This window comes from Diplodia corticola (assembly GCF_001883845.1).
Source record: "Diplodia corticola strain CBS 112549 chromosome Unknown scaffold29, whole genome shotgun sequence".
NCBI classification, from domain to species: Eukaryota; Fungi; Ascomycota; class Dothideomycetes; order Botryosphaeriales; family Botryosphaeriaceae; genus Diplodia; species Diplodia corticola.
The window spans coordinates 14,132-29,391 of record NW_017971508.1 but is presented as its reverse complement, the minus strand read 5'-3'; the positions used below and the strand labels follow the sequence as shown (position 1 = coordinate 29,391).

Genomic DNA, 15,260 nt, shown 5'->3' with positions numbered 1-15,260 from the left:
CCGTTCAACCGTTTAGCTAGCTAGCTAGCGTGGGATGTTAAAAATCGGAAACGGATTGTGGATTTGTTTTCCGACATCGAATCCTTGTTGATTGCGCGACACGATGCGTCGTCGTGACGCTATTTGTGTCCGATCACCCCGTGGGGAAATACGTATTTCATTACCTCGCAGGGATCACCGGTGCAAGCCGCGGGCTGGTTGGTTGGTTTAGGTGGTGCGAGTGTCGCGTTCTGTTTCCCGATGACATGGCCCGAAGGACGGTAGGGGAGCGAGCTTCCCCATTGGAGCAGCTCGCAGGGAGGAAACGTACCGCTTTGGGAACCGACTGAGCTTTGGGTCCCTGTGGTTGCAAGGAAAAGAGAATTTGGAAATTATTTCCGCACCTCGTCGCGCCCTTCAACTTCCTCCAACAGACTGACTGCATTGCCCCGTCAATCACGCTCATCACAACAGACGGGAAGCATATCGCAAGATTGCTGCCGAAGATGCCGTTTCTCACTGCCGCTGATGCCGGCGTCGTCATCTCAATGTATTAGTAGGCGAAATTAAATATCGTACGGCTGCTGCCCACTTGTGTACCGAAACACTTGGGGAATGACCAGCACAGGCGGGCGAAGGTGAAGGTAGAGATTCCTTTTGTTGTACATACTTACGCTGTACATGTCCAAGCAAACCGCTATTTGAGCATCCTTGCGAAAGAAACTCAACACGAAGAGAAAGCGAAGGACCATAGTCCGACACGATATGGGAGAGACATTCTATTTGACTTTACAGGCCAGTGTGGCATTGAATTTGACGCCACTATAGCTCCTCCGAGCCGCGACCTAGCCACACCGACCAGCAGTCCTACTGGAGAACGATAAAGGTAAATCTCGAAGCCAGGAGGAAAAACGGTACGGAGATCACGAATTTTGCCAAAGAGGTCAGGAACCAACTGTCCGCAGTCCTCGAACTGCATGAGGTTGACACTGGATTTCTTCACACCCCTTCCCCCCGTGAACATGTTCGGTGGTTTTCCATGAAGCTGCATGTAGAAAACAAGCAGTGCTCAACACTATGTAAAGACAAAATTGGACATCTCTTCCAAGTCTGGGAAAGGTCGAAGCGTTCCAAGTAGATGTCGGCAGATTTATTTTTGCATACTCGTTTTAGGATTCTATTCTAAATACTCATTCAGAAGTGGCGGATATGCAAGTTTGACTTTTACTAGCAAGAATTTGCGCGTACGCCGGGACCCGAAGCTCTACTCGATTTATATTGGCTGCAGCATCATGCAATTAAATCAGGCCCATTTTCTTTGCAAATATCTCTACTGAGACACCTCTCCCAAAGAAGAAAGCTGGTTGTCGGCGGTAAGTATACATCTTATTACTATTGGATTTCTTTCCTCGCTCAAAAATAACGTCTCCCGCTATGTAGAGGAGGAGGCTGTTATGGTAAATGTAGGATATGTAAGCCTGTATACTTTATAAGTGTAGGTGCGCTAAGACTACAAAATGTGGTGGTCTTGCCTTAGAAGTTGCATTCGTATATATATCTAACTAACAACGAGTACCCTTTACTAAAATTTAGGAGTAGTACATGGAGTCATCCTCTAGAAACATCGAATCTAAGTAACACCTAGCTAGATGGAAGAAGGTACGACTTATCTACACTTTACTTTTATTACTTGTCCATGCAAGACCGCCGAGAATAAAATCGTAGATTAGGTTCTACGTTGAAAAGGCACTTGAATATCAACCTTTCACTTTAAGACGCCTTATTCATAGAGTAAAAAGGTATCTGAGCACAATATCAGACCTTTCCAAACCTGACCTGATCAGTACCAGCCTTCGAAGCTCTGGCCGGCAACCTTGACATCGGCTGTCACAGCATCAATGCAGTTACAAGGATACCGCCATGCTCATGTCGTACCCTTAGTGGCTAACGTACAAGATGTCAAGGCTCTCCCGAAGGTGTCTTTAGGCCAGATATCCGTGAACTCGGTACGCTCTCTCATGAAACTGTGATTACCGGGATGGGAATTGGCACTGACTTATATTTTGGTCGTTTCCGTTATTGAGTTGTTTACAGGGAGAACCAAGCGCCTTGAAAGATGGACGACAAGATGAGCTAAGTGCGCCCATACTCTCTGGATTATACAAGCAAACAGCATCACCTCGCAGGGGTAATGAGAATTCCTGTGACCATTTAACGTAGGAGGATCTTTTTTGAAGGTGCGGCAAACACATCTCAGGTGTCAGTCCTCTGCAACATGACGCACATAACGAAAAAGAAGCGAGTAGCTGGCGTTTTAGTGCTTTACTCGCCATCGCGGAAAGCAGATGTACTGAGTGGTGAGCAGGGCTCGCAGCAAGCGCAAGCGGATGGTCAATCTATCAATCAATCGGCTTGCAGGCGGGCTTAAATGTCCGATTGCAAGCAGGCCGCTTGCGCTTGGATTGATTGATTAACCTGAAGACCCCTCCTGGATTGCAATCGGACCCTCGGACCCCGATTGCGCTTGTCAATCAGATCAATCGCGAGCCCTGGTGGTGAGCTTTTAAAATTGAGAGATATGTGCCAGTCCCTAGGACGATCAATACATGCTCAGGTGCACAACCGGCCACGCACGACCTGTAAACCTTTCTCTGTTTAGCCTCGTGCATAGTCTTCGTGAGCTGTCCTTAATAGGTGCACCGCTTGTAGCGGATGTTCTGACCCTCAACACCACCGTGGCTCTGCGCATGGTATCGGACATTAGTCCCTGGCCTTTCGAGCGGTGACTTTAGAGCCGAACACCAAAAATGGCATACTGTGTCTGCCGCTCTTTGTGCCCCCAACAAGGCAACATTATAGTATCCGACCCTCATGAAAATCCTCCAAAAACGCTGAACATTTCATGAAAATGATGCTCCACCCCACAATTCGAAGTTGAAGAGCATCAGAAAACCCGTTCATTATGCTGTACAGCTCGCTGGTCGGAGTGAAGAAGGTCCACGATTGAAGGCCTAACGATGATGCACGTGCCGAGACGTATTGGTTAAACAAGCTGTTCATGGCGACGGTTGTGGGCACTGCCCTCGACTACGGTCTTAACTAGCTCAGCTGGACACTTTGACGACTTAGACAGCGGGGAAATAGATGAAGTTTCAATGTGGATATCATTCGCTATATCAAGACAGTAGTCACGTCCGGACAGCTCCAATTCATCCTGGAACCTTATTTTTGATCCATCCACAGTTTAGAAAACAACCAGAAATGCTACAAGTGGGAATCCCAAAGACCAATTACTTTCCCAAAACGCCGCATACCCATTTAACACCTAAAGAAGCGTCTAACAGTCGCCGAGAATGTTGTGAGGGAGCCTTAGGGGGATATCCGAGATGAATCTGTGCAAGAATATGATGAGAGAACTTAGTTGCTGAGCCAGTCCAGGAACTCCGGAGTGAAGTAGCTGACAACGATGGTCGCGCCGGCGCGAAGAATGCCTTGTGTAGCCTCGAAGGCCATGGTCTTCAGGTCGAAAACGCCCGCCTTCGCGCCTGCGTGGATCATTGCATACTCGCCAGAGACCTGGTATGCGGCAACAGGAAGGTCCTTGCCGATTTCCTTGGCGTCGGAGATGATGTCCAGATACTGCGAAGCGGGCTTGACCATGATGATGTCAGCGCCCTCGTTGATGTCGCGGACAATGGCACGTCGTGCAAGGCCACGGCCGCCAGGAGGAAGCTGGTAACACCGCCTATCGCCAAAAGAAGGGACGGATCCGGCAGCGTCGCGGAACGGACCGTACAGGCAACCGGAGAACTTGGCGGAGTAGGACATGAGGACAACCTGGTGCGCGATACCGGCCTCGATCAGCTTGAGTTTGATGGCGCGGATACGGCCATCGTTCATGTCTGAGGGAGCGACACAGTGTGCGCCAGCGTCGGCATAGGCCATGGCGACATCGCTAATTCGGTCCACCGAGAGCGCATTGTTCAGGCTGCCGTCATCGCGCAGAATACCGCAGTGTCCGTGTGATGTGTACTCGCAGAGGCAGACGTCGGCGGTAATGAATAGGTTCGGGAAGGCCTTGCGGAGCAGGCGAATGGACTGGATAACGGGACCGTCGGGATCGTCGGCGGCGGTTCCGAGAGCGTCTTTGGCGCCGGGGGCCATGGGAACGCCGAAGAGAATGACGGACTGCAGGCCGTTGCGAACGAGAGGAGTGAGGAAGGGTACGAGGCGGTTGATTCCACGGCGATACTGGTTGGGGAGCGAGGGGATCAGGACTTCCTCGTCGGGCTGGTCGGAGACGAAGAGCGGGTAGATGAGCATTGACTGCGGCGCGGTTAGGAATTGCTGGCAGACAGCGAGAGATGGGCGGCGAGCGCACCTTGGTCAACTGGCGCTCGGCCTGCCATGAGCGCGCAAGAGGGTGGCAATAGCCGCCATGGAGCTGGCTCTTGATGTCGCCGGAGATGCTGACGCTGGTGGCAGCGGTGCTGGCGTAGGAGCGGGCGCGCGAAACCTGCGAGCGGCGATCGTCGCCGTTGTCGCGGTAGGTCAGATCGGAGACGAGCGAGGAGAAAGACATGGCGAGCTGTATAAAGGGGTGGAATGGAGAGAAGAAGCAGCGGAGGGGTAGTAGGTGGAGGTTGAGTCGGGTGTCGGGTTAAATTATAGAGGAGGCTCGGGAAGGGCGGGTCGAGACGAGAAGGGTCTGAACGCAGGGTGGCGCTGCGGCCGACAATGGAAACGGAAGGACCGAGGACGGGGCAGAGTGCGAATCAGCGCGCAGGCCGTGAAAGCGGTGTCCGGAATGGCGCACCGCTGAGTGGACGACACAGCCGGGCCGGCCGAGAGCTACCTAGAGCGGGCTGTGGTGTAATCGCCGACCGAACTGCCTGCGCCCCTAAGCAAACCGTGGACAGCGACACCCTATATTTGGATGCATTTGTCTAGAACTAATAGTACTCGCATCTGCACCCGATACTGTCTTCGACTACTCCTGAGGAAGAGTCGTTACCACCTACGTTTCTGTCTGCACGCTTGCGCAAGGAAACCGTGACGTCGCAAAACGCTACATGACGCAGTAGGCGACGAAGGAAATTAACCCACCTATATAGGTAGCGGAATCCTATATGTGAACTGCACTTGTACACTTTCCATGCTTGCATCTGCACCCGGATGCTTTCTCCGACTACTCATGAGGAAGGGTCGTCTGAATCTGCATTTACGTCAGCATAGTGGCTTCAGCTGCCCGCCGTGCCGCTGTGCTGAGAAGACGCTGCAGCCAGCCCGCCAATCACAGCGCGCGCGGAGTAATTGCCCCGAGCGCTACTCTCCGACTGCACTCCTCAACACCACGGCGCTGCTCTCCCGCTGGAGGGAGCCCCGGGTGTCTTGCCGCCAGCTCTGCTCCATTCCCCGTCGCCGGCCTGCGCCCGCCGGGTTGCGCCCGCTCCCAAATGCTCGCAGCGGCTCCAGACTGCCGGCGTCGGCAGGCACTGCTGCGATGGGCATCCTGTGGCGGATGTGGCAGATGTTTCCATGTGGTCTATTTTTGTTGCGGGAAGCCTGAGGGACGCGGGGGATTCGCGGGCATTCGGCGGTGAGGCGCTCCAGACAGGAGCGGCAAAGTGGAGCGACCGACACGTAGCCATTGGTAGGAGCGCCCCCGTGAGCCCACCGCGATGGGGCTGTATAAGACGGAACACAGGCCCCTCCCGCGCCGCCGCCGCAGGGCTGAGCGCAGCTGGAGGAGGAGCCATGGGCCAGAACAACTACCATTCTCGATGGCATCCGCGCCTGCCCCGCGTGGGCGCCGCTCCCACGCGCGACCCCAGTCCCAAAGTCAAGCCGCTCGACCGCGTCCTGCCCGCCCTGCATCTGCACCTCGCCCCCGTCTTTGCCTCGTCCTTCTCTCGGTCCGCGTCAGTCAAGAGCATGGCCACCTACGGGAAGCGGGGGCGCGGCACGCTGCCGTTCAGTGTCTTCCGCGACGAGCATGAGGCTCACAGTGCGTGCCAGCATCCAGAGAACATGACGGCCCAGCCTCGCTCACAGCAATCCAGGCCACTCGAAGCTGCAGAAACGCCCGCCTCCGCAACCCACCTTCGTTTCCTCTACACCCTCCGACGATCCGCGGCCTGCCGATCTCTCGCGACCCCTGGCCAACCCTGATCTGCCCCGCCATCCAGAATCGCGCCTGTCTTCACGAGAGCCGCCTGCGACGCAGCATCGTGCCCGCCGTTCACTTCAGCCGTTGTCGACTCACCTTGGCCGCGCGCCCGAGCTCACTTCTGCATCCGCGCCGCGCTCGACAGCGCGACACGCTCGTTCAACTTCCGCCTGTGCTGACGGAGCCATCATCCATCGCCTGTCGTCCTCTTTTGAGCCCGCAGGCACGCCTCTGTCTCGTCGCGCCCCCGCAGCTTTAAGCCACCTCTGGTCCACGCCATCCTCACCCGAACTGAGTCCGGTGACCTGTCAACGCGCTTCTCAACGAGTGAGCGGCATTGACGAACTTCCGACCGACCACTACCGATCTTCAAGGCCTTTCGCTACCAACAGCTCCGCTGGGAACCCCACTGATCAGCAATCATTATCTGATCACTCCGACACCCTTACAACAAACACTTCATCGCTTCAGCACCCTGCGTCCGACCTGACTGACGCCACCCTCACCGACGCTTTCACTGACACTTCTCCTGTTGCGCCGCGCCAAAAGTTCAGCTTCAGAAATAGACGCGCAGCCAGGCAAGCTCAGAAAATGGACAGTCCCACCGCCTCTACCGTGGAAAGGAGTCCGAACCCTGGAGATCCTGACCAGCTGGAACCGCGCAACACCAGCTCCACCAGTCTCTTGAACAAATTCAGCGGAATCCTCGGCGAGAAGACAACCAACTTGAAGCGTTCTTTGCCGTTCAAAGCCGCGACGACCCCGCCGAAGCCGGCCGAGAAGATGTCAATTGGCGCTCCCTTTGACGCACGCCAGGGACCCAGAGCCATGTCAACTCCGCCTCGCCGCCCAAACGCAGGTGAAGATACCCGCACCTGGGGCGCTCCTGATCTCGTCAATACGAAACCCCAGCTTCCTGAAGACATTGAGGACCAGCCTAAATCTCAAGTGGTGACGACAACCAACGACAACTGGAGCATGCGCGACACCCCCTCAGCCAGCCCCGTTTATGACACTATGAGGCTCTCTGAAGCCGAACGGAAGAACAACTCCAGTGTTGGCAAGCAGAGCTTGGGCCGCAGCTCCCCTCCGATGACCGCTCTCCCCACACGTCCTCCAGCGAGCATCGGTCTTCGCGGATGGGTAGCCTCGGCTCATCGCTTGAGCAGGCTCGCTCTGAACGACCAGTTCCCGTCTACGAGTAGCGACAAGGATAGTGGTCTTGAGAATGCTGGCGATACCCAGCAACAGCAGCAGGAACAGGAACAGAGCCGTTCTGAGAAGCCTTCGATCTTTGAACGCATGAAGGACACACTCAGGGTACGTCGCCACAAGCGCAGCAACACGACAGTTCAGACAGCTGTAGATCTTCGTGTAACTGCTCCTCAGAGCAATTTGCGCGCATCCCGGTCGGCAGCTGTTCTGACTTCGCCTCTTGCTCTGCGTCCCGAGCGCTCCGACGAGGTCCCTTCAGCCATGAGGACTCCCTCTGGTGGACGCATGACGATGCGCGAACTGCCTCCAATCAACTCGGGACCTGCCATCACCATCTCAAGTATGGATTTGCTTCAAAGCCCTCGTACCGTTGACCATGACGTCCCAGCTCCTGCATCCAAGAGCTCACCGGAAGTTCACGGAAGCCGTTCCAACGAGGAACTTCCTGCTTTCGCCAAGGAGACTTCTATGCCTGAGGGTATCGAGGTCTCGGGACACAATGGCATTCACCGCATGAATCCTCTGCGCTCGCACACCAACGTCATGGAGTTCGCTGAGGCTCCCTCTGTCGCTGGTCCTGCTCGCATGGCCGCGATTCCAGAGGACAAGGCCGAATGCGTTGCCAGTGAAGGCTCGAACCACCCCGCCACGAATGGCCTCGGAGGAGGCAGTGGAGGTGAGCCAAGCGGCTAGTTACCTGAACCTGTGTCAAAGACAGACTAACTGCAACTTTAGGTAGCGTGTTCTCTTTGAGCAACGTTGGCAACCACGTGGACTCCTCTGTCTCCCCGGCTCCGCTTTCGGTGAGCGACGACAGTTCGTCCAGTGACGATGTTGCTACTGATGATGATGATCACAGTAGTGCCGGCCAGCATCCTCATCGTAAGGTGCAGGTGATCCACAACACGCTCTACAAGCTCGACGAGGATGGAATCCAGCAATCCGACGAGGAGATCCCAAATCCAGTTGCGTTCTGAGCGCACCTAGCATCCAGGACCGATGAATTCGACGCGAATCTTATGTTCGTCTGGAAGCTTTCTCGATTGCTGAATTTCCATATCGGCTCGCTACTGGCCACATCGGTGGAGTTGCTCAAAGACTCATACGTGGCGGTTGAAGGCTAGCTCCAATGGTGAATCCAAGGGCCATCCCTGGATTCAACTCACGGGTACCTCGTTGCATCACTTGATGCCCGGAGAGATCATCCTTCACCACCGTCCTGTTTCATTCGGTTTCACTCTACGGTTCTCAGCACACTCTTCTATGGCTCGGCTTCACTTTTTTTTTACTTGTTTTCCGAGCGCCTGTGCTCGGTTGTCACCCAATCCGAACCTCGCTATGGCGTGGTATGCACGATGTATAAAATGACTTTCTTCTTTTCCTTATGCCGCACGATTCCAAACGATCAGTTAACGACCGGCGGTTTTTTCTTCTTCTTTTCCTTTTTTCCTTTTTGCTTTTCTTTCATCCCGGGGAATTCAAGACGGAGCAACCAAAATTCTTCAAAATGGCAAACATGGCATGGAAACGATCATGGGACACGGGGATAAATGGCGTTTAATGGACAGCGGGTCTGCTTTTTGTTTTCTTTCCTTTTATATTACAGGCTGGGGAGGGTGACCAACCGGCCTCACTGCATGTATCACAGGGGAGATTCCTAGACTTCCTTATAGAAACGCAAAAAACTCCAAGATAGCCAATGCAAATTGGTTGTCTTGCCACAATGGCTTACGAAAGAAAGCGACCTACGACAGTCCTTCTTGTGGACAGCTAAAGCAAGTATGCCGACATAGATGCGAGTATCAAGAAGATACGAAGGCATCCAGATAGGACTCCATTATCCATGTGAGATAGATGCAGGTGGGTTCAATTCTTTCTGCGCTCACCGAGACCACAATCCACATCCTCCAATCAAATCCATTCTTTACGGAGCAAACCCGTCTGTGCGCGGACAACCGGGAGACAAGGGTCCGTCCGCGGGCCATGACCTAGGTACCAAACACTTGGCGGCCCCGAACTTTAATCGCATCATCGCCGACCGAACTTTTTTTTGTTTTCCCATCCCCCTCAATCGCCATCATCCTCATCATCATCGCCGCCGGGCGGGCACACCAATCGCACAGGTCGTCTCCTTCTCACCAAGCGAAACCTCCGCGCGCACATCGAAACCCCCATCCGCCCACCACACACTCACAGCCATGACCGCCGCCGCCAACGACGGAGGAGGAGAGCCGCCGACGACGACCGCCTGCCCCGTCGACCACCACGCCCGCGCCGCGTGGATGGAGCAGGCCCAAAAGGCCGCCGCCGCCGGCCAGGCCGCCCCGCCGCTGCCCGTGCCTCATCCTCCTCCTCCAGGTCCGCCCTCCTCGGCCGCTCCCACCGCCGCCCTTCGCAAACCCGCAGCCGCAGCCGCAGCCGCAGCAGCCGACGGCTGCGACTCGTCCAAGCTCGACCAATCGCTCCCGCCGTCGCTGCCGCAGTCCAAAACAACAACAACCGCCGGCTCCACGCTCCTCGGCTATCTCGGCCTCCGACAGGACCGCGAGGTGTCGACGATCCCGCGGGCTATTCCGGGGGAGCGCGCTCAAGTTGCGGCGGGGCAGGCGCCGGCGGGCCAGGTGCCGGCGAACAATGAAGGCGAGACGGGCAGGGACGGCGCGTCGGGGAACTGGATCTACCCGAGCGAGGAGATGTTCTTCAACGCGATGCGGCGCAAGAGGTTCGACCCGCGGGTCGAGGACATGCGGAGCATCGTGCCGATCCACAACGCGGTGAACGAGCGGGCGTGGAAGGAGATCAAGGCGTGGGAGGAGGGGAGGGGGGGCGGGAGGTGAGTTGCTGCTACTTTTGTCTCGCTCTATTTCTCCTTATTTTTTTCTCTGTCTTTTTGTTTTTTGCTGACGTGTGTGCAGTTGCGGCGGCCCTAAGCTCGTGGCTTTCTCGGGCAACTCCCAGAAGTTGACGCCCCGCGCGCGGTTCAATTCGTTCCTCGGATACCAGACGCCGTTTGACAGGCACGATTGGGTCATCGATCGTTGCGGGACGACGGTCGAGTACGTCATTGACTTTTACTCGGGCAGGAACGAGGGGAAGGAGGGGAAGAGCTTGAACTTTTACTTGGACGTCAGGCCGAAGCTGAACAGCTGGGAGGGCGTCAAGACGAGGGTGTCGCGGTTTTGGGGCTTTTAGGTCGGGCGGTGCGGAGCGGAGGGTTGGGCTGAGTGTATGAACATGTTTACGATGCATTGGGATGGAGTTTAGGCGGCTTCAATTGTGCAGTGTCGGATGTATTATTATCGACGGAAAAAGGAGAGACGGATACCCCTCTCATTCACATTCTAATTCTGCGCGCAAGATGTGCAAGTATTCCTGGGGGAAAATGGTTATATCGGTTGACATAGAAGCGAGTCGAAGCGATAAGCTGGAAAGCTTAGTTTAACTCCTTACACATGGGTATAGCTTATTGCATGACTACAAGCAGGGGACGAACAAGCATTGCTTCCCCGATGCACCGGAGGTGAAGTTCTCGTCCGAGTAGGTGTGCCCAGCTCGGTCATCCCTACCTGATACTACGACCTTTACTGACCAATTTTCGAAGTTTGCGCCATTTCCAACGATCTTATATTATATGTTCCAGTCGGTATCTCAGCATCCCGAAAGAAATAGTTGGAATAATAGCATATGGAATCCTCTCGATCTTTTGTTTGATGCTCGGAATTCTCAATCTGGGCCTACCTCTCCAATTGCGTCTGTCTTCTCGACTGTTCACCTGGGTTCGACAAGTCTGAGCTGTGAGGGATATTTCAAGTAAGGTGATACGAGCGGGCGGCTTTGTCTGTTTTTCAGGGTTGCTAGTCACGTCCAGTTGACAAGTGATGAGGCACCCGACGCCAGGCATGTCACCATTGTAACTTGCGCCAAAGGCTAGAGCGGACTGACTACAGCACCGGTCGCTCTTTCCTCATTAGTTGCAGCTGCCTTACTAGTGCTAAGGCAACAGAGAGTGCATAAATTTCTGCCTCTCGCCGCCTTTCGACTTTTCCTCTTCACCCTCCACCCTCATCCCCACGCCCCGCTCCTTCACTGGAGCTACCACGACGTGGCCATGGAAAAGTACCTGGTCTCTCCGATGACGGAGGTTCCGTTCATGTACGACGACGACAAGTATGAGGAAAGCGGCGCTGGAGCCATCCGTGTGATCGACTTCGCCGACGAGCAGGCCTTCATCCATGAGAACATGAAGCTGAAGACGCCGCACCCGCCGATCCAGCTCTTCAAGGAGAACCCTCTCGAATACATCATGGAGTTCATGTTCCTCCCGCGCCCGGACCGACTCGCCGAGCGCAACTGGGAGTTCTACTGCCTCCACTGGCAGCCGGTCACGTTCCACATGCTCGAGATCTGCACCGAGTACATCTCCCAGAAGAACGTCGACCTGATGAACGAGAACGCCGAGCTCGAGCGTGCCGTCAAAGGCCTCGGCCCGCGTCGCACCACGGTGCTCACGCCCCACGTCTACGACGCGCAGACGATCGAGCGCACCAGGAAGCCTCCCAAGCAGGGCGACCGGCCGTGGGACCGCGACGACCACATCTACTGCATCTGTGAGGGAGTCAAGCTCTTCCCGAAGAACCTAGCCAAGAACAAGCGCTACAAGCAGCAACTCAACCTGCCCATCCCCGGCGTCGACTACGAGGTCATCCGCGGCAAGGTCTACAACGAGCTCGACTATCTCCGCAACAGACCCGTCCCGCCCAAGGTCGTCAAGAAGACCGCCGCCCCCGCCGCCAAGGTCGGCGGCGTCCGCCGCAAGCCCGCCAGGACCAAGAAGACCGACCGCAACGGCGCCGTCCCCGACGACAATGACGCAGACCTGAACAACAGCCTCCACGCGCTGGCCTCCTCTAGCAGGGCCCCCGTCGTCAAGAAACAGCTCGGCAACATCGCCACGGCGACCGCGACGTCTGGCGCAGGCACTGGCGGCAGCCAGAAGAAACGCACCACCCCCAAGCGCCCCATGAAGGAGCGCTTCAGCGACGACGAATACGTCCCCGGCAACGGCCACGCCGCCTCCCCCAAGAAGAAGACGAAGCCCAACAACAAGAAGAAGGGCGCCGCCGCCAAGCAGACGAGCCCCGCCTCTGCCGCCGCCACCGCCGGAAGCAGTCCCAGGAGCGCCCGGACGACGACGACGACGACGACGTCGATGCCCGCGCGCCGCGGTCGCACGATGACCAGGGCTGCCGTGCAGCGCGCCGCCGCCACGAAGGAGAGCAAGCCCCCGGCCAAGGGCTACGACATCACCGTCAAGGACGAAGACGATGTGTAGGCGTCCTCTTTCTCTCTCCCTCTCCCCTCTCGATCCGTGCGGAAGTCTTGATAACCATGAAGCTTTGTTTAGCACTACTAGCAGCATCACCATCCCCCGCACCCTCGGCTCGCCCTTCCAGTACCGGGACCCGGCCACTTTCCCGCCTGACTCCGACTCCGATTGGGACGTGCGTCGCCGGCGGGTCGGCGACGGCGATGATGATGATGGCGATGACTTCAACACTTTGTTTGATGACGAGTGTGCGGAGGAGATGCCGAGCTTTCTGTTTGAGCGGGGCTATGAGTCTGACGGGTCGGACAAGACGTGAGTCTTTTCTCTCTCGCTCTCGCTCTCTCATCCATGTCTTTTGTTCTTGGTGGTGAACGCGGCTCATGCTGACCCTCATTGCAGACTCACCCAGAAGGGTTACTCGGCCGCTGTCGAGTTGCTCAACTCATTGGAGGCTCTTGAATAGGCCGCTCGGTTTGCTCTCCCCATCACTTTTTCATTTGATTTGATTTCTTTTGGGTGGGGACGTGGATCACTCTGCGGCGGTCTTCGGGCATCTGGGATGGAAACTTGAGCATTCTGGATGGTCTTCTTCTTATCACAGGTTGGCGACGACTAGCTAAGCTCGAAGCGAAATGCAAAATCTGAATTGCCAACGTGTTTTGCCGTCTACTGACTCTGTGCATCTACCTCTGATATACGCGGGCAGTTGAAGAAGGTATGTCGACCCCCAGACGTTGACTGCAGCGGACGTTTTGGCCCCATCACATTTTCTGCCACAAATAAACCCCACCTTACGGACAATATCTGGCGCACATAACGTTGCGTTGCATTGCATTGCATATGCATTGCGTGCTTCCTTCAACAGAGGGCGAGCGAGCGGAGAGCGGAGAGCGGCGGCAGGCGGACGATACTACTGCTTGCGAGATAGTCACGCGTTGGTTTTGTTGGCCGGTCTCGCCACACGCATGAAGAATGCGGTGGAAATGCTGGGCTGCGGCTTTGACCGGTCGCGCGCATCGGTACTCGTCCCCAAAAATAAAAAAAAGCGCAGCCAACCAACGAGGGAGAAGAGAGCAGGGGCAAGAATGGGCGGGCAGGGCGGGCGGCGTACGTCTCCACACATCATCGACGGTTTTTGGCGTCCTGCTTCATCATTCTCACACATGGAAAGGAATTAAAGGCAAGCAAGCAGGAAGCGATCAAAGGAAGCATCATGGCAGATTGTCGGTCGGGCAGCACCGCACCGCACCGCACCGCACCGCACCGCACCGCTTTCTGCGGGGGCCAAGTCGCGCGCTCGGTTTGCCGCAGGACAGGCTCGCGTACCTACGTCTACAATTCGTCTGTTCTGCTCGGAGCGCGCCGCGAGCGGGGGAGACAAGAGCAGAGTCACCGCTCTCGGACCCGCAGACGGACGATGCGCTCCTTTTTCTAGGCATGCAATCGCCTCTTCACGATTGAGATCTGGCATGACGAAAGATAGTCGAGCGGTGTGGCGCGAAAGTGGGCATGGGGGACCCGTTGACCGTTTGATTGACATGTCCGGCGGCCAAGCCCCGGATTGCGAAAAGATGGCAAAGGAGTCGGTGAGAGGACGTGTACACGTTGCCGGTGGCGGTGACCGAAGGCCGGGGCTGCCTTTCTGCAATTATTGTTGACGAGTCTTTTTGATGGCGAGCTCGCGCGTTCTCTCTCTCCACTTTCGAGGTTGTTTTGGCTGACGACTTCTCCCGCCTGCGCCTGCCCCCCGGTCCTTCATGCGACTGGTGATGCAACTCGGACCGGGCCCGAGGTTTGGCGGCAAGCGGAGCCAATGGGAAGGCGTGACGGAGACGGGGTAGCCGCGCTCGATTAATAGCGCAGTCGTGTCACGGTGGGAAGACGCGTATCTCAGATTGTGGGATTATTGCAATCCTCCATCCCTCGCGGCGACGGCGGTGCCGGCATCGGGCGGCAGGGCGGCAGGGCGCGCAGAGGGATGCAGGTGCCGGGCGGGGTAGGGGCAGCAGGGCGGCTGGCGAGGTGGTGAGATGGCGTGCAGGTCTGTTTAAGGTGCAGTGCGGCGGTTTGGGCGAAAGCTTGAAAGCTTGAAAGCTTGGGTGCCCTGCTGCGGCGGCGGCCTCAGGCAGCACAAGCGCAGCACAAGCCGCACGTGGCGCGAGCTCGAGGCTCGAGGCCCGGCAGGCGGCGCACTGGCCTGAAGACAGGGTGCAGGCGTGCAGGCGTGCAGGCGCTTGCGCCACAGCGCAGGAAAGCTCCGTCCGTGCGCGCAACAAGCAGCATTGGCATCAGGATCGCTCGTGGCTCCACGGCTCCGGCAGTCGACAGCTATTCCCGTTTCTTGGCGCGAGTCGTACCTAGTGAGGCCGGCCGGCCGACTCTGCGCGGCGAGGCGAGGCTCCGCTAGTGTGCCACCCACCACCCAACCACGCCTGCATCCGACGTCTGGGCATTGCATCCTAAACCCGCCGTGCCCGCCTCCGCCAGGTCACGCACACGCTGCCATGATTGCAGAGCTGCAGCCGAGCCGAACAACAACCGCGCCATCGCCCTGGCTGACTCGGCGCGCGC

At 56.7% G+C, this 15,260-nt stretch overlaps 4 protein-coding genes across 4 annotated transcripts; 3 read left to right on the top strand and 1 right to left on the bottom strand.

The window, feature by feature from the left end:
• Positions 1-3,396: 3,396 nt before the first annotated feature.
• On the bottom strand, positions 3,397-4,561 carry BKCO1_290007 (delta-aminolevulinic acid dehydratase; the record flags this gene model as incomplete). The annotated part of the gene is made up of 2 exons (XM_020273831.1): positions 3,397-4,305; positions 4,361-4,561. 2 exons carry the CDS (start codon positions 4,559-4,561, stop codon positions 3,397-3,399), a joined length of 1,110 nt encoding a protein of 369 aa, XP_020129801.1.
• A 1,175-nt stretch (positions 4,562-5,736) lies between these two features.
• BKCO1_290006 (proteophosphoglycan ppg4) lies at positions 5,737-8,340 on the top strand (the record flags this gene model as incomplete). The annotated part of the gene is made up of 3 exons (XM_020273820.1): positions 5,737-5,986; positions 6,042-8,039; positions 8,099-8,340. 3 exons carry the CDS (start codon positions 5,737-5,739, stop codon positions 8,338-8,340), a joined length of 2,490 nt encoding a protein of 829 aa, XP_020129802.1.
• A 1,221-nt stretch (positions 8,341-9,561) lies between these two features.
• On the top strand, positions 9,562-10,555 carry BKCO1_290005 (cytochrome c1 heme lyase; the record flags this gene model as incomplete). Its single annotated transcript, XM_020273809.1, has 2 exons — positions 9,562-10,196; positions 10,279-10,555. The coding sequence occupies 2 exons, from the start codon at positions 9,562-9,564 to the stop codon at positions 10,553-10,555; spliced, it is 912 nt and encodes a 303-aa protein (XP_020129799.1).
• Positions 10,556-11,471: 916 nt separating this feature from the next.
• Positions 11,472-13,152, top strand: BKCO1_290004 (uncharacterized protein; the record flags this gene model as incomplete). Its single annotated transcript, XM_020273798.1, has 3 exons — positions 11,472-12,691; positions 12,768-13,001; positions 13,089-13,152. The coding sequence occupies 3 exons, from the start codon at positions 11,472-11,474 to the stop codon at positions 13,150-13,152; spliced, it is 1,518 nt and encodes a 505-aa protein (XP_020129800.1).
• Positions 13,153-15,260: the final 2,108 nt, after the last annotated feature.